This window comes from Capricornis sumatraensis, chromosome 5, assembly GCF_032405125.1.
Source record: "Capricornis sumatraensis isolate serow.1 chromosome 5, serow.2, whole genome shotgun sequence".
Taxonomy (NCBI): domain Eukaryota; kingdom Metazoa; phylum Chordata; class Mammalia; order Artiodactyla; family Bovidae; genus Capricornis; species Capricornis sumatraensis.
This window is the reverse complement of record NC_091073.1, coordinates 44,832,873-44,855,571: the sequence shown is the minus strand read 5'-3', so window position 1 is coordinate 44,855,571 and position 22,699 is coordinate 44,832,873. Positions and strand designations below refer to the sequence as shown.

Sequence of the window (22,699 nt, the reverse complement as noted above, 5' to 3'; positions counted from 1 at the left end):
AAAAAAAAAAATCCCAATTGCATGTGCATTAAAGCTGCCAAGACTCTAAGCTAAAGATCTGCTCTCTGTGCCAGCTAAACCCTTACCCGCCTCCGGAAAGTAACTTTCTGAAGCCTTGCCAAGCCCTTTGCTTGAAAATAACATCCTAATTGGTTTCTTCTAATAAAATTCAAAATGCTCTTTTGGTGATGATAATACCTTCATTGTTTTATTCCAGCTTAATGTTCTGGTCTCCTGGAATGTTCTGAGTATTACCATTCAGGGGAAAGAAAAAAAAAAATCCATGAATGTGAATTTATGGAGTGACAGTCTGGCTGGATGGACCAACAAAAGTTGGAAATTTTGATGCCAGAAAAACGGCCTCTAAAAGCTATGGCTCTATTTAAACCTTTAAGACTTGTAAATAACAGCAATGAGATTCCAATCTTTTCCCACTGTCTACATCATTATTACACAATAACATTTAGATACGAATACAGAACCAGTTTGATCCTTTTTAGAGAAAGCTTAAGGTTCTTATTGACAACTGACACAATTAATTATCCAGAGAATCTTTCAAATGAAGAGACAATTTAAGGCATGAGGTCTTGGTTTTGCTTGGATTAATGACAACTGGTGTATGTTTAGGGCTTCCCTTGTGGCTCAGCTGGTAAAGAATCCACCTGCACTGCAGGAGACCTGGGTTCAATCCCTGGATTGGGAATATCCCCTGAAGAAGGGAATGGCTACCCGCTCCAGAATTCTGGTCTGGAGAATTCTGTGGACTGTGTATTTAAGAGGCTGGTAAACTTATAAAAAGTGCTTTGAAATATTCACCACATCATATTATCAAAACTTCTGCATGCCTTATCATCATCTTCAGTTTATTTTATATAAATAAATATATTTAAAATTCAGTCTACTGAATGATTTGATACATATAGATGTAATTCTTAATTCCATTATGAAATTCAATGGAATGCTTTTTTATACAAGCCAAATTTATAATCACTTCATTAGAAAAAGAGGTCCTGTGTTAAGAATTACAGTTCTGTAGAATTGTAAGTCTCTACCATTTAAAACAAAGTGTGGCCACATACACCACTTCTACCTGACCCAAATAAACAAGGAAAGGAGTATTAAGACGCTCTGTTCTATTCCCCTTACTCCCAGTTTCTAAGTATGTTAGTGTTGTCTTAAAGGCTTCAGATCCTTGTATCCATCATAAAATTTCAGTAATGAATGAAGCCCAAGCTTGGTGCACTTCACATCTGTTTGTATAGAGTTATGTTTATTTAGAAAAGAAAAAACAAAGATTTTCTAATCAGAATTTTGCAAAGATTTTAGAAAGAGAAGCTCATAATGAAAGATTATGTTTCATATGCTATAATTGGGACCCTGCTAAGTCCTTGGTAATTGATGCTAACCATAGTTAACACTAGCAACTTGGGTTGGGAGACTTGAATTGCTGTAAAAGAAGCAAAGGTTGTAAACAAATTTAGGTATTTACTTTATAGTTACTTTACGTATTGTTTTTGTCCCACTCACTTCCTTTAAGTTCCTATTATCTATGCTAAGGATGGATTACTTTGTTCTGGCAACAGGTCATTTTGTTCCCACCAGTACTAGCCATCAGTAATGGGAGGGAGGAAATGCTCAAATACATAAGCCACCAATTTCTTGTCCTGGTCTTCAGTGCAACTGTACTAGCTATTACTGTATAACTGTTACATTAATATTTATAGTACTAAAGTGTTTGTCAAGCTGATTATCTGATTATTAAATGACAAATTTGTGGTAATCACAACTTTTAAGTAAGAAAACATATAAGAAATGCATAATAAAAGTGGTGTCAGGAATACAACTCTTTCTGTTGTTGTTACTTCTCAGGTTTTGTTATATGCACTTAGAATGCACACTTAGGAAAGACTGAAACCATACTGAAATATAACTGACCTGTGAAAGCGAAAGTCATTCAGCTGTGTGCCACTCACTGCAACTCCATGGACTGTACAGCCCATGGAGTTCTTCAGGCCAGAATACTGGAGTGGGTAGCCTTTCCCTTCTCCAGAGGATCTTCCCAACCCAGGGATCGAACCCAGATCTCCTACACTGCAGGCAGATTCTTTACCAGCTGAGCCACCAGGGAAGCCCAAGAATACAGGAGTGGATAGTCTATCCCTTCTCCAGGGAATCTTCCCAACCCAGTAATCAAACAGCGGTCTCCTGCACTGCAGGCAATTCTTTACCAGCTGAGGTACCAGGAAAGCCCCTAACTAGATCTTTACCCACAGAGTATGTATATGTACATGCTCAGTCATTCAGTCGTGTTTGACTCTTCGAGACCCTGTGGACTGTAGTCTGCCAGGCTTCTCTGTCCATGGCATTTTCCAGGCAAGAACACTGGAGTGGGTTGCCATTTCCTTCTCCAGGGGATCTTCCTGACCCAGGGATTGAACCACGCTCCTGTGTCTTCTGCATTGTAGGCCGATTCTTTACCGCTTGGCCACCGGCAAAGCATATGTGTATACATGTATGTGTATGTAAAGACTGTGCATTTATCTCAACTCAGATATATATCCCCTCTCCATAAATAATTTATCTTTAGAAAGTAAAAAGCTGGACTTCCCTGGTAGTCCAATGCTTAAAAATCTGCCTGCCAGTGCAGGGGACACGGATTCGATGCTGGAAGGGAAGATCCCACGTGCCATCAGGGCAATTGAGCTCCAGTCCACAACTCCTGAGCCCTTGCCCTGGAGCCCATGCCCCTCCAGGAGACTTCTCCATGTTACTACCACGAGGAGGAGTCTGCGCAGCCCTGGGAAGAGGAGCCCCACCTCACCACAACTAAAGAAAGCCTGTGCGCGGCAACAAAGACACAGTGCTGCCAAAAAAAAATAATTAATTTAAAATTTTTACAAAAGGAAAAAGAAAGTGAAAGCCTATAACAAGGGAATAGGAAGTTTTTCAAGAAAGAATTTAACATTCGTTTCTTTAACACTATTGCTCCTAAAGAGACATGATTTTCTTTTTGCATGATCAGCAGTCTGATCTTCTTCTTAGAAGAAACAGCAATTACCTTCTGCAAAATTATGTTGGTTTGACTCCTTCGGTCTATCAATTCCATGTTGGCTAGAGACTTGACATTAGTTATTACATTATATATATGATTTAATATAAGCAATCATATCAAAGTCTGGTACCTGCTAATTTTTTATAAGAAAACAGTTTCAGTGAAGTAGTAATTTAGGAATTAATTACGTAGAATATTTTTCATTTTTATTATCAAGAACCCTAACTGCTAGAAAATGTTAAAGTTGAGAAAGGCAAGAATATTTGGCACTTTCATTGGCATCACTTCAAGTCAGATCTTAAGATTATTTAAATGATTGCTTCCTTCTAAGATAATACATAGAATATTCTCTTCTAGGGGTTGACAAAGGAGAAAATATAATCCTGATGTACACAGCACAGCAAGTGAAACTCCTGACTACAAGAGCAGTAACTCAGAGAAGGCAAGACAAAGAAAGTATGTTCATTAACTTACATAAATTAGAAATAAAAATATGAAATTTTGGTATTTCTGTATTGCCTCAATCTTTTCAAAGAAAATTTAGAGACATTTCTGATTTACTATTCAATATATTTGCAACCTGACATAATAACCCATAAATTATTGCTGTAGCCCACCAGGCTCTTCTGTCCATGGGTCAACCCAGCAAGATTCCTATAGTAGCTTGCCATTTCCTTCTCCAGGGGACCTTTTTGACCCAGGCATTATTGAACCCATGTCTCTTGCGTCTCTTGCATTGGCAGGCAGATTGTTTACCACTGAAACACCTGGGAAACTCCAAATTATTGCTACAAATCAGTAATTAACAATTTAAGGTAAGTTAAAGCTACAGTGTTGTGTATAATTTGGGAAAGCAAACAGCAGGAGACAAATTTGCTAATATTCAAATTAATGGCCTGGCATTTCTTCAGATTTTGTAATATGCATTTGCAGAATGTCTCTGATTCTCTACATAATTAATTTGCTTCTTCCTATACCATTTCCCTCTTCCAGTCTTGTCTCTGCCACCATCAAGCTGCAGGTCCTTAGCCAAGACCTGCAGTCCCTCAGGGACTCCATGCCCACTCATTTCCTAAGAATTCTGTAATAAATGAGATAACATGTGGAAATTCTCTGAAAAGTTGAAAAGCACCCTGTAGAAGTAACATATTACTACAGAGGGCTCAAAGGCAGTTCATTCTTACTAAACAAGGAGGGAAGGTTGAAATGATTGTTTCTGAGCATGTTCCTTGGAAAAGTAGTATGTACTTGCCATCTTTTACAGCTCAGCACATTGTTTCATAGTTAGTGCTGCCCTAAAATAGCACATGGCTCAGGACTGAGCTCTGCCTTTTATGTGCCCTTCTTGCCAACCATACTCTGCCTTAGAAAATGTCTAACCTTTCTGCTCCTCGCTTTTAACTTTGTTTTCATTAACAACAGAGGTTCTAAGTAACACACAAATGAAAATGTAGAAGGCAAAAATGAGTATTGGAATTTGCCCAAAGTTTGCAGCTCTCTTTCTCAATACTTTTATTTTAGACAGTAATGGAACTAAATCAAGATGACTGGATTTTTTTTACCTCATTATATAAAAGATATTTGGGAAATGAAAACATTGAATATCTCTCACAGCTATAGTCACTTGACACTGTAATGGTATTCATAAACAAGAACACATGATTTTTTTTTTCTTTAAAAGAAAATATAGGCTATATTGAACTTATGTAGACACATCCTGATAAACCTGCATAGTGAGGTGAGGAGAGTGAATAACTTGTTTTCTATCATTTCTGAGTTTAGGCTTAACTTTCAGAGCCACAAAAGGAGACCTCAGCTATAGCAACAAAATAAACTTGTTCCAGAGGGCTGATTCCCTCATCGTCACCTTGATGAATCTGAAACTGAAGAGGGGATTAGGAATGGTGTAGAGAATGAGTTTTATATCCATTATGTTCATGAAGGTTTGCTGTTTCAAGAGGAAACCAAAAAATATACTGACACCTTTAATGTCAGTGATAAAGGGAGTTATATATGACTTCCACAGAAAATGTTTTTTTCTTTCCATTGTGATTTTTTGTGGAGCTTAAAACTAATTCTAGCAGTATTTCCAGAAATGGTTCCACACTCTGATTGCTCATGCTTTATCATGTTCCTTTCCATTCCTGTGACCTTAGGCAAGTTACTCTGTACTTTTTTACGAGGATAAAAATAGGCCCTATTCACAGTGTAGTTACAGAATTAAATAACATGAAGTGTATAAATAGTGCCTGGCACAAAGGCAATATTAATGTTAGTGATTACTATTATAATGCATCAGTTCAGTTCAGTTCAGTCGCTCAGTCATGTCCAATTCTTTGCGACCCCATGAATTGCAGCACGCCAGGCCTCCCTGTCCATCACCAACTCCTGGAGTTTACTCAAACTCATGTCCATCGAGTCAGTGATGCCATCCAGCCATCTCGTCCTCTGTCGTCCGCTTCTACTCCTGTCTCCAATCCCTCCCAGCATCAGGGTCTTTTCCAGTGAGTCAACTCTTCGCATGAGGTGGCCAAAGTATTGGAGTTTCAGCTTTAGCATCAGTCCCTCCAATGAACACCCAGGACTGATCTCCGTTAGGATAGACTGGTTGGATCTCCTTGCAGTCTAAAGGACTCTCAAGAGTCTTCTCCAACACCATAGTTCAAAAGCATCAATTCTTTGGCACTCAGCTTTCTTCACTGTCCAACTCTCACATCCATACATGACCATTGGAAAAACCATAGCCTTGACTAGATGGACCTTTGTTGGTAAAGTAATGTCTCTGCTTTTCAATATGCTATGTAGGTTGGTCATAACTTTCCTTCCAAGGAGTAAGCGTGTCTTAATTTCATGGCTGCAACCACCATCTGCAGTGATTTTGGAGCCCCCAAAAATAAAGTCTGACATTGTTTCCACTGTTTCCCCATCTATTTCCCATGAAGTGATGAATAAATTATCAAAATATTTTAGAAACACAGAAGGCAAAATGGTAGCACACATCTATGAAGGATGGAAAATGCATATATTTAGTTCTAGGTATAATTATCTAAATCAAAACTGCAGAGAAAGTCTATGTAACATACATCATTATTCACTCTTGTGAAGAACATATTCACATATTTGATCAATATAAAAAGAAAAAAGTGAAAATGTTAGCCACTTAGTCGTGTCCAACTCTTTGTGACCTCATGGAATGTAACCCTCCATGTTCCTCTGTCCATGGAATTCTCCAGGAAAGAATACTGGAGTGGGTAGCCATTCCCTCTGGACCAAGGGATCAAACCCGGGTCTCCCTCACTGAAGGCAGATTCTTTACTATCTGAGACACCAGGGAAGTCCTGATCAACATGTAAATGTATTAAAATTATCTAGCATCATTTGAGCCATCTTCATTTGACAGTTCAACCACTAATATTCACATGTATCTATCATAATCATGAAATATAACATCCTTTTTCCATGGAATTGCTACTGATGGTTGACTAACCAGATAACATAAGCTCACTCTTCTGATTTCATTTCACTGAAGCAACCCTCTTTGTTTCCAACTGCAGAAACCTTGTACCTCTAGGAATGGCTTAACATCACAGCATCATCCTTTGGCAACATAATTAAGCTTATTAGATTCTGAGAAAGCTTACCTAGTACAAGAATTGACAGCAAAATACAGGTTTCCAACTTTTTTCTAAAAATCATTTAGAAAGAGATTCACAGCATATCACTGTAATGCATTTTTGTACTAATTAATACAATTAATTAATCAATACAATTCTATAATAATTTCTAATATTTCCCAGGAGACAGTCTTTGAAATAATTAAAACTTCTCACAATTCAAGGCTACGAAACAGATTCTGTCTTATTTGACTACTAGAGTCTCGTGTCAATATATTCCTTACAGAAAAATATACATTCAAAATTTCTGACAATTTCTTCTCATTTTCTGTCTCCATAGTATTTTACAACTATTTTAACTTGCTCTTTACATAACAAACTTACTGTTACTCTACTTAAAAATCTTCATGCTTTAGGTAATGTCCAACTCACACTTGTATTCATCAACCTCTTCCTGAGTTCAGTGATTCTCTCAGAGGAGAAGAATGCTAAGAGCTTCTTATTCACACAGCACCCCTTGTTGAGCTAAGTTTATTAAAACATGCAGGTGTTATTTAATATGTTTAATTGATGTTTAACTGAGACCACTGGAAGGGAAATTAAAGGAAACTGTAGAAGCATAAGTGTTCCCAAGAACTAAATATTTCAGAAGATTCCATACAATCAGAGTGAGCATTCTCTAAGATTAATGGAGAAACCAAGAACAATTGAGTTTATTTTTATATCTTGGGCAGCCATTAGACAAACAGGTTTCAACAAATGTGCCTTGCAATGTTAATGCTACCAGAGTTCATAAAGAGGTGATTTATTATTTTGAGTTTTTTGTCCAGTAACAATTCATCAGCATTTAGGTTTAGCCTATGAATTCACAGGGGTCCTTTCACTTATTGTCTAATTAACTAAGCTTCTTGTCAAATAAGACAGATATTAAAAGAGAAAAGATGTTTTGTAAAATTCCATCATCTTTCATTTATATATTATCAATGACCTGGAGATTTTAACAACTTATTAATTAAAATATAGCACTGAAAGAAGGCAGAAAGAATCACAAGGTAAATAACTGAAAGAGCTTATACTCTTACGCAACCCTAGTCTCTGCAGTTAATACACTTGTTTCCCAATACAACTCACACTGACATTTTTATGTTTTTAAACTGCTCTCATACATATGTAAATGTAACTGTAAAACTCAACTTCAGACTGGAAAACTGGCCAATAATAGCTATGCATCCAAATAGTAAAAATCTTCATTGAGTTTTAATCTTTTAATTGTCATTTTTCTTTTGAGCTTTAGGAAATTAGTCACAGGCTTAAGTGGGAGTAGAACACTTTAGCAGTGGGAAGTCATAACTATTTTGGTGAACATAAGCAAAAAATTACTAGCAATCACAAATAATGGACTTTTCTGCCATGCGTTTTACTATCAGTGAATTTACTTGTGAGCATTCACAGTTTTATAAAGCATTTTAAAATAGTTCCATAGGTACCATGATAACTCATAAGAGTTTTTAGCCAAAAGAAAACCTGAAGTACAGCCAGGCAGCTGCCTGTTTAGTAAAATGATATTTAGACTTTTTGAACCCTGTGTGTTAATTGAGCACACCTTAGTTTTATCCTACTTCTTTATTTCAGAATATTATCTTTCTAGATTTAAAAACATATAATAAAAAAAGATAATCCAGTATTTTTTAGGATTACTTAAAAAATCAAGTCTGATAACTTAAAGGATTATACTAAAAAAAAAATCCACATGATTGAATTATTGCTTCTTTGGTAACTGAGGGGACGCTATTGTGTGATGCACGGTAAGTTAACTTCTGGATTGCAGCTGATACCTGATCTTAGGGGTTTTCCTGGTGGCTCAGTGGTAAAGAATCCGAGTGCAATATACAAGATGTGGGTTCAATCCCTGGGTCGGGAAGATCCCCTGGCGAAGGAAATGACAACCCATTCCAGTATTCTTGCCTGGGAAATGCCATGGACAGGGAGCCTGGTGGGCCATAGTCCATGGGGTCACAGAAGAGTCAACAACAACAATCCAAACTTAAACACACACACACACACACAATCCAAGATACTGTACTCTTTCAGAAAGTTAATAATATATATCTTCATTGGTTAATATAAAATTAACAAATCCAGTAATTCTCAATTAAAATATCAGACTTAAGGTATATTAAATTTTCTTATACAATGCAAATATTCCTGAATCAATTTCAAGTACATCAAAAGTATGAAAAAAACAAACTATTTAACAACCATTGTTTTGAGTGTATGCTCATATTTGTTATTTACATGGGTATATTTATATTTGTGATTGATTTTATTAGCATGTTTTTATGGTTATTTTTATACACATAAATTTTATATTATAGTGCAGAAATGGATCAGGAATCATCCCACATGCTCTCCTTTCTGAGGTTTTATAATACTCTTAAGTGCGCCAAGAATGACAAATTGTTGTCTACAATTACAAGCCACATACTATGTGCCATGACAGTCAAAAAGTAGATTATATGCTTATAAGTTTAAGCTCATCATGAAAAATTCAACTTTAGAAAAATAGAATCTTAAAAAAATTATTCATTTGGGTCAATACTTCCAAATTCTAGACCTATCTAGATATGCCAAACATGCTAGCATACATAAATGCCAAGGACACTGAAGATTAAGACAATACTACCTATCAATTAATACTATTAATACTACTGGCAGGTTACCTATCAATTAATACTATTAATACTACTGGCAGGTTACCTATCAATTAATACTATTAATACTATTGGCAGGTTACCTATCAAGGGCCTCTATGCAGTATCTTTCATTTAACACTGGAAGCCAGGCTTCTAATCAAAAAGCACAGAAGTTTCTCTTGTAGAAAATGTCCAAAATTTTACAGGTTAGATGTTGATGGGGAAAGACACAGAATAATTAGAAGTTTGAGAATTAACTGAAATGGGTCAACATAGAAAGGTGAATTCCCGGACCGCACTGAATATTTAGCGTATACTGTGAAGAGTTTGGAAGTAAATAGAGGTTTCCCTCGTAGCTCAGTCGGTAAAGAATCTGCCTACAATGCAGGAGACCCGGCTTTGATTCCTGGGTCAGGAAGATCCCCTGGAGAAGGAAATGGCAACCCACTCCAGTATTCTTGTCTGGAGAATTCCATGAACAGAGGAGCTTGGCAGGCTACACTCCATGGGGTTGCAAAGAGTCAGATACAGCTAACTCACGCAACAACATGGTCTTCATTTGTACTGTCATTCATTTCACTCCACTTCGCATGGAGACTGCTATTTGTTATTGCTCAATAAATGATGAAGGAACATAAGTTTTGATACCCATTTACCACTACACATCCGCAGGCAATAAAGCTTTTGTACAGTATAATCACTCTTCAGGGAATTTTAATTTTTTTAATGGATAGATACCAGGTAAGATGCAATAGATACTCATTTCTTCACCATAGCACCAGAACAGGAACAGCACGAGAGAGGAATTTTTGTTACTTTTTACACAAATGAATTTAGATCTATCCCCTGCTATACAGGTGATGGTCAGGTATTTTCTGGTGGTGGTTTAGTCACTAAGTCCTATCTGACTCTTGTGACCCTGTGGACTGTAGCCTGGTGGGCTCCTCTCTCCATGCAGTTCTCCAGGCAAGAATCCTGGAGTGGGTTGCCATTTCCTTCTCCAGGGGATCTTCCTGACCCAGGAATCAAACCCAGGTCTCCTGCATTGGAGGATTCTTTAACGTTTGAGCCACCAGAGGAGGCCAAATGAAGATCATATTTACAAACAATAACTCAGGCAAGCCTTCAAGTATAATAGAATGAACACTACATACAACATTAAACACTTTACAAACTTAACTCATTTAATTTTCAAACTGATTTTATGAAGTAGTATCATCATGTTACAGATTACAAAATTCTGGATTAAGAAAATTAAGTGACCACCCCAATACAGCATGCCCAGAAAGGAGCAAACAACTATGATTGAAAACCAGTAATAAAACCCACGAATTTTTAAAAAATTGTTTAGGTTTCTTTTCTTCCACTTGCCTAGGTTCTTCACACAAATGTTCTTAAAAATACTAAGGGTATTATTGTGAAAGATTTACTCAAAGGAGGTCATATTTATAATATAAAACTAAGCTCAAATATCATATAATTTTACCAACGGCTATAGCAAGGGGTCTTAGAAACAATTTAATCCAAATTTTTTTGTACCTGATTGAGGAAACCGAGGTCCTGACAAAGTTTCACAGTTAATTACTGAAGAAGTAAGGACTGAAACCCCTGAAGGATTTATTTCCATGTAAACACTGTTCTCATTATACCACACTGCCAATCTAATATTCATACATTTATGTACATAAAAATATTTGTTTAAATGTATTTCATAATATTTTATTAACAATTTCCTCAAGGGCACTGAAATCATAACTAATATTTCCCCCACTAAATTATAATTAAATTTTTGTTAATATTTTTCATTCTACCAGAAAAATGAAATTGTTACATTCAGACAAAATACATTTCAGAAGAAAAATTACTACCAGGAATAATCAGAGATATTTCATAATGGAAAAGAGCTAAATTTATCAAGAAGTGTAACACTCCTAAATAAGTCAGTACTTAATAACAGAAATTAAAAACATGACTATAAAATCACTGCAGATGGTGACTGCAGCCATGAAATTAAAAGATGTATTCTCCTTGCAAGAAAATCTGTGACAAACCTTGGGAGCATATTAAAAAGCAGAGACACTACTTTCCTGACAAAGGTCTGTCTAGTCAAAGCTATGTTTTTACCTGCTCATATTTGGATGTGAAGGTTGGACCATAAAGAAAGCCGAGCTCCGAAGAACTGATGCTTTTGAACTATGGTGTTGAAGAAGACTCTTGAGAGTCCTTTGGACTTTAAGGAGATCAAACCATTGAATCCTAATGAAATCAGTCCTGAATATTCATTGGAAGGACTGATGCTGAAGCTGAAGCTCCAAGACTTTGGCCACCTGATTCGAAGAACTGTTTCATTAAAGTCCCTGATGCTGGCAAAGATTGAAGGCAGGAGGAGATGGGGACAACAGAGGATGAGATGATTGGATGGGATCACCAACTCAATGGACATGAGTTTGAGCAAGCTCCAAGAGTTGGTGATGGACAGGAAAGCCTGGCATGCTGCAGTCCATGGAGTCACAAAGAGTCCAACATGACTGAGCAACTGACCTGAAATGAATTTGGTCAGTTCAAGCCAAGAAACATAGGAAGATCCTGAACTCACCATCTCACATGAACACAACCAAATCTTCTACTACAAAAGGAATGATTTCCTCTAAAAAAAAAAGAGCTAGAAACTAGGTAAACAGCTCAAAGCATAAAAGGGGCAGGACAGGCAGAGATGTTTTCTTGCCAAAAAATCCATCTCTGGTACAGCAACCCACAATCAGCTCACAAATATGGAACGTCTCCTTGAGGAGTGGTTTGTGCCCCATATCAAGTACCTCAACCCTTGGTGAGCTCCCATATGTCTGCCTTTGAAACCAAGGGATTTATTTCCAGGGGCTTATGTTCAGGCTCCAAAAGGCTGTGAGAGCCTAAATTCTGCTATTTAAAGACTTATAGACAACTCACCTTGGGACTCAGCAGAAAAGTAGCAGCCTAAAAAGTTCCTAGTCTATACGTGAAGGTAATTCATTCAGTCTTAAAGCATCTGCTGGGGTCGGGGGTGGGGCGAGGGGGCAGTGCGGGGGAGGAGGAGTGGACTGCTGGGACTCTCTCTGGGGACTGAGGTGTTGGGGAGTGACATTTTTTGTGTTCTCCCCAGTACCTGGCTAGTGCCAGTAGGCACAAACAGTCACAGCACTCTCCTGTTGCTCTGCAATATTCCTGGCATTGGTGACTTGCCCTGTGCTCTCCTGCTGCTTTCCTAAAGCTGGAAGTTGCATTACTGCACTCTTCTGCTTCATCACTACTGTTAAAGTCTGCAGATTCATCATGACCCTGAGCTCTCCTGCTGGATCACTAAAGCCAGCAGGTATGCCCAGTCCACACAGAAGATGCACCCTGATTATATGGCTTGGTGGCCTGGCGAGCTTTTTGGACGGAAACAATCAGAGTCAGTTGTTGGGAGGCTACCACACCCAGGACATTGAACAGACACAGCATAGTGAAACACAACCCGACTTTCTGTGGAAAAGAGAGAGAGAGAGAGAGAGAGAGAGAGAGAGACCTATTTTCTTGAGCTTCAGTCTTAGGGGGAGACTTAACATTTGCCACACACCAGAGGCTATGGAAGTGCTCTCAGGGAATGTAGGCCAGAGAATGCCATGGTTGTACTCTCCTCTGGCCTCACTTCAGCTCACTAGTACCTACCAGAAAACAGATTATACACTTGTTTGGAGCCCTGAGTTTCACAACTGTCATCTAGGGGACACCTTCATATCACCTGGTCTAGAGGACAGCAGGGCTTAAAATTGTGGTCCCACAGAGCTGTATATATTTGCATATCTCAAAAGCTGCTACATGAGGAAAGTCTTCCAATCAGCCTGAAACTAGGTTTTTCCTGAGATCCCTTGCTATGAAACTCTCACAGTCATTGTTACATCCTCATCTGTGACCCATCAAGAATGAATCAGACTGCTTAGACAATCACAAGGCTTCCTTAGACAATCAAAAGGCTTGCAGAAGCTGCCTGCAATGTGGGAGAGCGGGGTTTGATCCCTGGTTTGGGAAGATCCTCTGGAGAAGGGAATGGCAACCCACTCCAGTATTCTGCCCTGGAGAATTTCATGGACAGAGGTTACAGTCCATTGGGTCACAGAGTCAGACACAGCTGAGCTAAACACTTTCACACTTTCAGACAATCACAAAAGTTTGAGAGACAAGTAAATGTTAGCTCAAGGTTGAACAATTAAGGTTCATCTCCTACATAAGATCATTCCTTCAATACTGAGGAAGGTAGCTATTTCATATAATACACAGAAACAAAGAGTCAAGCAAATGAGGAAACAAGAATATGCTCCAAACAAAGAACAAAATAAAACCTCAGAAAAAAATCTGAATTAAATGGAGATGAGAAATTTATCTGATAAACAGTTCAAAGCTTAAGTCATAAAGATACTCACTGAATTTAGAAGACTGATGAATACAGTGAGAACCTGAACAATACAGAAAAGATAAGAAAGTACAAAACAGAAGTCTCAGAATTAAAGAATATACAAACTGAACTGAAAAATACAGTAGAAGGGTTCAACAGCAGACAAGATCAAACAGAAGAAAGAATCAGTAATCTGGTGACAGGGCAGTAGAATTCACCCAAACAGGGAAACAAAACAACAAAAAAAAAGAATTTTAAAAAGTTAAGATAGCTTTGAAGGAAATGGCTACCCACTCCAGTACTCTTGCCTGGAAAATCCCATGGATGGAGGAGCCTGGTAGGCTACAGTCCACGGGGTCGCAAAGAGTCAGACACGACTGAGCGAATTCACTTCACTTCACAGTACCTATATGACAACATGAAAAGGAGTAACATTTGCTTAACCAGGGTCCCAGAAGTAAAAGAAAGAGAGAAAAGGCAGGAAATTTATTCAAAGAAATAATGGTTGAAAACTTCCCTAATTTTGGAACAGGACATCCAGATCCAAGAATCCCTGAAAGTTTCAAATAAGAAGAACCCAAGAGATCCACACAATGGCACACTGTAATTATAAGGTCAAATTTAAAGATCACAAAAGAATCTTAAAAATAGCAAGAAAGGGGAAAAAAAAGCAACTTGTTACATGGTTATATATAATGGGATCCCTATAAGACTTATCATAAGAATTTTCAGCAAAAGCTTTCAAGGACAAAAGAGAGCAGCATGGTATATTCAAAATGCTGAAAGGAGAAAAAAAAAATGTCCAACCAAAACTACTCTACCCCACAAGGTTATCATCCTGAACCAAAGGAAAGATAAAAGTTTTCCAGTCAGGAAAAAAACAAAGGAATTCACAACCAATAAGCTGGCCTTATAAGAAAAGTTAAAGGAACTTCATTAAGCTGAAAAGAAAGGAAACCAACAGGTAACAAGAAAACATATGATAATAAAAATCTCACTGGTAGATAAAAGATAAGAAAAAAATCTGAGCATAACAGTAAAGAAAGCCATCAAAACACAAAGGAAGATACCCTGTAAAAGCCTATATGGGAAAATAATCTAAGAGAAAGAAAGGAGTAGATATGTGTATACACATCCCTGATTTAATGCACTCCACAACAAAAACTAACGCAATACTGTAAGTCAACTGTGAGGTGTGTGCTGAATGGCTCAGTCATTTCAACTCTTCGTTTCCCCATGGACTGTAGCCTGCCTGGCTCCTCTGTCCATGTCATTCTCCAGGCAAGAATACTGGAGTGGGGTGCCATTCCCTCCTCCAGGGAATATTTCTGACCCAGGTATCAAACCTGCATATTCTGTGTCTCCTGCATTGCCAGATGGATTTTTCTACTGAGTCACCTGGGAAGCCCTGTAAATCAGCTATATTCCAATAAAAATTGGAAAAGAGAACTATAAAGCAATAAAAAAAGAAACAACAACAACAAATGGACAAGGGAGGAGAATAAGAGAAGAAAGGAAAATAGCAAGAAAACAATTATTAATAGAAAAATCATACAGACTTGTTTAATATTACCTTAAATATAAATGGAATAAATTCTACAATCAAAACACACAGAATGGGTGAATGGATTAAAAACAAGACCCAACTACATGTTTCTTACAAGAGGTTGACTTCAGATGTAAGGCATACATACACTAAATGTTAAGGGATGAAAAAAAAGATGTTCTTTGCAAACAGAAACCAAAAAAAGTTGGAGTAGATATATTTATATCAGACAAAATAGACTTTAAACCAAGAATGTAAAAAATAAAACAAAGATGGTTATTATATGATAAAGTTGTCAAACCAACAAAAAAAGATAAATTTATAATATTTATTCATCTAAAATAGGAATACCTAAATATATAAAGCAAATATTAACAGTCCTAAAGGGAGAAAATGACAGCAATATAAAAGGAGATAATTTTAATATCGCCTTTAAATCAATGAATAGATCATCCCAACATAAAATCAACAGAAATCGGTCTTGAACAAAACATTAAGCCAGAAAGACTTAACAGATACATATAGAACATTCTATCTAAAAGCATCATAATAAACATTCTTCTCAAGGGCACATGGAATATTTCAGGACAGATCACATTTTAGGTCATATGCATTTAAGAAGACTGAAATCAAATCAAGTCTCTTTCTGATCACAATAGTATAAGACTAGAAATCAATTACAAGAAAAATCTGAGAAATAAAAACAAAACTCTGCAAATAGGTGGAGATGAAACATGTTACTGAACAACTTGAACACAACTTAGCAGTTAAACAACAACAACTAAACAACCAACTGGTCAATGGAGAAATCAAAAGAAAAATTAAGAAAATATCTTGGGACACATGAAAATGGAAATACAACACACCAAACTCTATCATGCTAGGCTATGCTATACTAAGTCCCTTCAGTCATGTCCGATTCTTTGCAACCCCATGGACTGTAGCCCACCAGGCTCCTCTGTCCAAGGGATTCTCCAGGCAAGAATACTGGAGTGGGCTGCCATGAAAATCTATCATAAAGGACACCAAACACACACGCAAATTATAGGCCAATATCCCAGATGAACATAGGTACAAACATCAGCAACAAACTATCAGCAGACAGAATTCAACAATACATTAACAGAAGCATACACCATAATCAACTGGGAGTTATTCTAGGGATGTAAGAATGCTTCAATACCTGCAAAACAATCATCATGATATGGCACAGTATCAAAATGAAGGAGAAAACCCAGAAAAACTGATTGTCTTAAATAGATGCACAGAAAGTATTTGACAAAATTCAACATTCATTTACAAGAAATATTAAGTGTAGGAATACAGGGAACATCTTTCAATATGCTTGCTCCTTGGAAGGAAAGCTATGACAAACCTAGACAGCACATTAAAAAGCAAGAGACGCTACATTGTAAACAAAGGTCCGTAGAGTCAAAGCTATTGTTTTTCCAGTAGTTATGTATGGATGTAAGACTTGGACCATAAAGAAAGCTGAATGCCAAAGAATTGATGCTTTCGAACTGTGGTGCTGGAGAAGGCTCTTGAGAGTCCCTTGGACTGCAAGGAGATCAAAGCAGTCAATCCTAAAGGAAATCAACCCTGAATATTCATTGGAAAGACTGATGCTAGAGATGAAACTCTACTACTCTGGCCACCTGATGTGAAGAGCCGACTCACTGGAAAAGACCTTGATGCTAGGAAAGATAGAAGGCAGGAAGAGAAGGGGACAACAGAGGACAAGATCATTGGATGGCATCATTGACTCAATGGACATGAGTTTGAACTAGCTCTGGGAGACAGTGAAGGACAGGGAACCTTGTGAGCTGCAGTCCATGGGGTTGCAAAGAGTCAGACATGACTGACTGACTGACTGAACATTAACAATTTAATATTAGCAATCAAAACATGTTCTGTCTATTTATGTACATAGCCTTGCTTTTCCTTATGAACCTTATTGGTCCTAAAGATTTTCTGGAAAGAATATGACAATAATGTTATGAAATATGAATCCATAAACTACTGTGTTTTTTCAAGAAAAATTCAATTCAAACAAAAATAATTTGCATGAACTTTTTATTCATTTGAAAAGCTATTTGGCGTAAAATTTTATGAAACACAGTATCTAATCGGAATAACAGCTCTTTTAACATTCAAGATTTATCCAGCATACATAATTATTTAATAACACCTGAAGTATATTCTCCCCTAGGAGTGATAACCATCTGGGTGACCTTGTGCTAGATTAATAGGGAAGGCAAATCTGTAAGTCACTGTTTCCCAAATGCTATCACTCCATCACTCCACCACCACAAGAAGGGACAGAATGTGTATGGGAGAAGAGATCTCTTATTTCACACACCTTTAACCTGACTGTGATTCTTAACTGGACAGTAAGACAAAACTGAAAGGATTCTTCTAATGGGTCACTCAGAAATTTTAAACTATTAATAAATGAAAGAAAGTATATATGTCAACCCTGTATAAAAATGCTATATCTTTAGTAACCTATTCAGTGTGATACTCAGACAAATCATAATAAGATCACTGAGACACTTTAAGTAATAAGAAATTTGGAACAAGACTTCAAGCAGGTACAGTCAAATCAGTTAAGAAAATTACTATGACCTAATGATTAAAATGTATACATTTTAAACAACTGGTTTTTCTCAAGATACTTTTCCTATTACATAGTTAATTTTTGGAGGGTTTTTTGTTATTAATTTATAAATTGTGGGATTTCATTATCCTTGGTGATATATATTTTTAAAACAGTATCCAAATTAAGTGAATTCTATATAGTTATTTCCAAGTAAGACTCTTGGGAAGAATAAAATAGGAATTATAAGATTTTCAGATAGTTATCTTATCTAATCATGCTGTATTCGGCATATGTTATAAATTAAGCATTATTCTATAAGATTTTTTTTTAAATTTCAGAGCACTTAAAATTTTAGATATACAGTATTTTAAAAAGTTCATCATAATTTCCAGTCATGTTGTAAACAGTAGTCATTATCCTATAAGATACTGAAGTCTGGTTTCAAAAGACTGTATTACTTAATTTCCTCTTTAAAAGATAAAATGTAACTGTCTTTTCAAAAACAGCCTTGATGAACTATCTCTAGTGACAAACTTGTTTTTAACAGTTAAATATTCAAGCTTAAGTTTCAGTTTAAAATTTTTTAATTAGTTTCAGTGTAACAGAAAGCAGGTTTAGATACCTAACCTATGCGATCACTTCATCTTCCTATGCATGCATGCTAAGTCGCTTCAGTCGTGTCTGACTCTGTGCGACCCTGTGGACAGCAGCCCACCAGTCTCCTCTGTCCACGGAATTCTCTAGGCGAGAATACTGGAGTGGGTTGCCATGTCATCTTCCTGTATACTGAGAGAAATATAGAAAACAGGGAGGGAATTGCACTGCTCCTTAATGCCTTTATTTTTTTACTTGATTAGATAATTCATAGCTCTAGGGCTTCCCTGGTGGCTCAGTGGTAAAGAGTCCACCTGCAAAGCAGGAGATGGAGGTTCAATCCCTGGGTCTAGAAGATCCCCTGAGGAAGGAAATGGCAACCCACTTCAGCACTCTTGCCTGGGAAACGTCACAGACAGAGGAGCCTATGGGCTATAGTCCATGGGGTTGCAGAAAAGTCAGAAACAACTTAGTGAGTAAACAACAACAACAATTCACAGTTTTCATCCTGGGAGAAGAGGTGAAAGCAGCCAGCAAGTTGTGTTAGTAATTAAAAAAAAAAAAAAAAAAAACAGACATTTCAAAAGGTCTTTTTTCTTCCCAACTTGATAGCCACGGGTTCTTGAGGGGAATGGCTAATTCAGAAGCTAAGGAAACAATCAGAAGCTCACACACTCTAAGTTCCAAATAAGGCTCCTTCAGTGCTTGTGATGACCCTGGGGAAAGTACTGGTGATTTAAGAAACTAAGAAAAAAGATGGACATTTGACTCATAATTGTCAGTCATACTGCTGTTTGAAATTCAAAATAACAGAGTTTCAAAGGCTCACAGCTATATAAGGCCTGAGAGTATACCATTTCTCAAATGAATGAAAATATGCCCAGTGACACTAATGTTTATGCAGAGATAAAGCTGAAAGGAGCAATAAAAATATAAGTGACTCTGACTGGCAAGGTGATCTTCCTGATCCATCTCTTATTCCATCTGTCCAATTATTTTGGGTTACATGACAACCAAAATCATCCATCTCCAAGTCTTTTATATTATATACATTAAAGCTCACGCACACATTTGGCAAACCATTCCCTCAGAGGACCTTAATATGCCTTTCATGTTCGTGAATATTTGAAATCACACTCATTTTCCAAGATTCGGAAGAGAGCATTTGCATATAACAGCAATCCAAAGCATATTATTTTAGGTCCTTTTTAATTACTTAGGAGAGTTTGTCAACCTCAGGATCTCCTCATGGAAATAGAAGAACACCATTAGAACAATATATGGAGAGACCCAGTCTTGAATTTAAGGCTCAAAAGGTATTAGAAAAAAATTTCAATAACTAAACCTGCACAGCTCTTTCTATGGATGAGAAGTTCCATATAAGGGGTATTCTTCATCCAAGGTAAATGACTACTAAGCTTAAAGACCTTAGGCTTTGGCGTCCTCACCATCTCCTCATGCATGTACGTGTAAACACAGAAGGAACTTCAAAAAAGGGCAGAATCCATTTCAAACATTTTCATAAACAAATGAAATAGAGGGTTTTGTCTGGTAATCAATAATTTAAAACAGCCACATCATCCAAAAAGCAATCCAGTAGACATTTTTTAATACTAATCAATACTCAATTATTATTTTACTCTCTTTACTAATTTTTGTATCTGGATTAAGAAAAAAAAACAGACTTCAACATTTTTCTCAGATTGTTTATCAACTTTCTTACCATCAAATGTTAAGTAAACTCTTGCTTGGGGCTGAGACGATCCTTTCGCATAGGTAGAACATACAAATACTCCAACCAAGAGGCAAACTGCCTGGAATGCCATTTCTTCAGATTTGCAAGTTAATATCCAAGGGAAAATACCTTTACAATAAAGATAATAAGTTTGTTATATTTTACTTCACACTTTAGGAGCACACACCCACCCATACACACAAAACCTGCAATCTAGACAGCACCTTATTCACAAAGACATATCTGAACTTTCAGAGTCATGCAAACAGTAGGAGGTGCTGTGACTTTCTGTCTTACATGTGAAAATTTGGATTTGAATTCATTTGTGTCTGGAAGTCTTTGTTAAAAGTGAAATTATTTCATCATCCAGCAAAATAATGTGAATATTAAACAAAGCAGCCAGGAAAATGTTGTCAATTCCCAAAGGAAAAACCAATATTTAAACTTGTTATTCTCTTTAAACAACAACAACAAAAAACACATTACATTGAAAAGATTTGAGAATGGTGCCAATAGGGATTAAGAGATGGAAACTTCTCTTTCTACCATAAATACAGTAGCAGTAGAAAAACCTCACATAAAATTTCACTTCCACACACTCATTAGCTCTTTGGAGTAACCATCTCTGAAATGATAGTTCTACACAAAAATCTACCAGGGCTCAATTCCTCATCACTTATATCACTGGAATTAGTTATCTGCCAGTTTATACAGATGACCATACAGCTGTTAAATGATGTAGATGAGGTAACCATGAATTTGTGCCAAATACAAACCAATGACCTAGTGGTGAGCAATCCAGTGAACCATGTATCCCTCAATGCTTTTTTAAAATAAATCACCTAGAAAGTGGGCTGTCAAAATTTCAAAGGATAAATCAGAGGGACAGGTATTACTGTTTAAAACCATATCTATATAATTGATATATGCTATTAACTAATGTCTGAACACCAGAGATCACATGTGTAATATCAAATCTATAGGAGCTCCAGTAGCCACATGCAAAATAAACTCAGGACCATCAAAAAGAAAAATCATTTTGAGTCTAACACAATTATACAATGAGATGACATGACAGAGTTTAATCTAGAAATTTATTTTTACAGGTTATAACAATACTGATCTTCAATAGTATGTGGCTTTTAAAAGTAAAATCTTACCACAATCATTCAATAAAGAAATGCCAATAAAATTTGACAAGTAATACAGTACAGGAGCAATAGAGAAGCTTCAGTAATACAGAATCAAAGGAACAATTAAACTGAACACGCCACTGTAAACAAAACTTATATTGATTTCTTAAGTGGTACATGTAAGAGGTAGAAAAAAAAATTCTATGCTTCTTTTACCACACAGATGGAGAAAACCCTAGAGATGTTTGTGTTCCTAATTTTCAAAAGAAACACTTTCTTCCTGCTTCCACAACCTCTTCACCTTGTTATCCCTAAATTAACTTGAAAGAAAACCGATTTTCTAGGGTGATTTTCCCTTAGTAATTTGCTCCCTGGTTTTGTTGACTTCATAGTTAAATTCCCCACCAAATATATAAATATGCCTAATCTTTGCCTCTGTATTAAGCAGGACAATAAATACACATTTTTACATACTGCTATTATCAATATGTTATCTGATATGTCCCTATGAAAGCAACATATGCCACAAATTGCAAAAAATAACATTGGAGATGAAATCACAGGTCAAGTGGAGTGAGTATAAAGAGCAACGTGATTTCAAGCCATCCAGAGATGAGAAGTGAGAGAAAGTCAAGTATCTTATACATGCCCCCGCCCCTCACATTTTATGACTTTTCCCCTTTCACTCAAACACTTAAGACACGATGCTTACTGTGTTCACTTGTAACGACTGAACACTAATAACATGTAATGAAAGGCCTCTTATAAAATTCTCTCCAGTAATTTTGCCTTAGAAGGCAGGGATACTCAACTTTAAACTCTCCGCAGGTGTCATAACCTAAAAAAAAAATTCCAGCCAGGCTCTCTGCTAGGGAAACACTTCCATGACAAACTACATGCGCTCTTAAGAAAATGCCCAGATTTGAGAACACAGATGTGTGAAAAGTCTATACACAGATCCAAAGTTGTATTTTGCTAAATTTGTAATGCTGAAAACAACGAATCCAGCTTACCGAGGTGGAAAGAGATCAGCGCGGAAAAGTCGTCAATGTGCTACAGGTTTGGATCCTCTTTTCTAGCGCTTTCCCCAAAAGACCGTAATTTCTAGGGCGTCCCAGCGATGAAATTCTTTCTTTCCTGCCTTCTGAGTTCCTTTGTAAAGGAATCCTCAGCGTTGCCGCGGCGCGGCACCCGGAGCCCTGCTCCGCGTCGCTCAATCAAGCACTCGGGAGTGAATGGAAAGTGGCCGGCGCAAGGGGCGAGCGCTCGGGTGTCCGATTACAGCTACGCGGCGCACGGCTCCGGCTGCCCCGGCGCGCCGC

The 22,699-nt window shown here is 37.1% G+C and overlaps 1 protein-coding gene across 1 annotated transcript in view; it reads right to left on the bottom strand.

Annotated features, from left to right (window-relative positions):
- The window catches only part of SEMA3C (semaphorin 3C), a 206,530-nt gene extending 184,034 nt beyond the window's left edge, over positions 1 to 22,496 (bottom strand). The window contains exons 1-2 of the mRNA XM_068972571.1: positions 22,391 to 22,496; positions 20,233 to 20,373 (exon numbers count right to left, since the gene is read on the bottom strand). Of these exons, the coding sequence (XP_068828672.1) occupies positions 20,233 to 20,335 (103 nt within the window). The 5' untranslated portion in view covers positions 20,336 to 20,373; positions 22,391 to 22,496. The remainder of the gene's footprint in view (positions 1 to 20,232; positions 20,374 to 22,390) is intronic.
- Between the last annotated feature and the right edge of the window lie 203 nt (positions 22,497 to 22,699).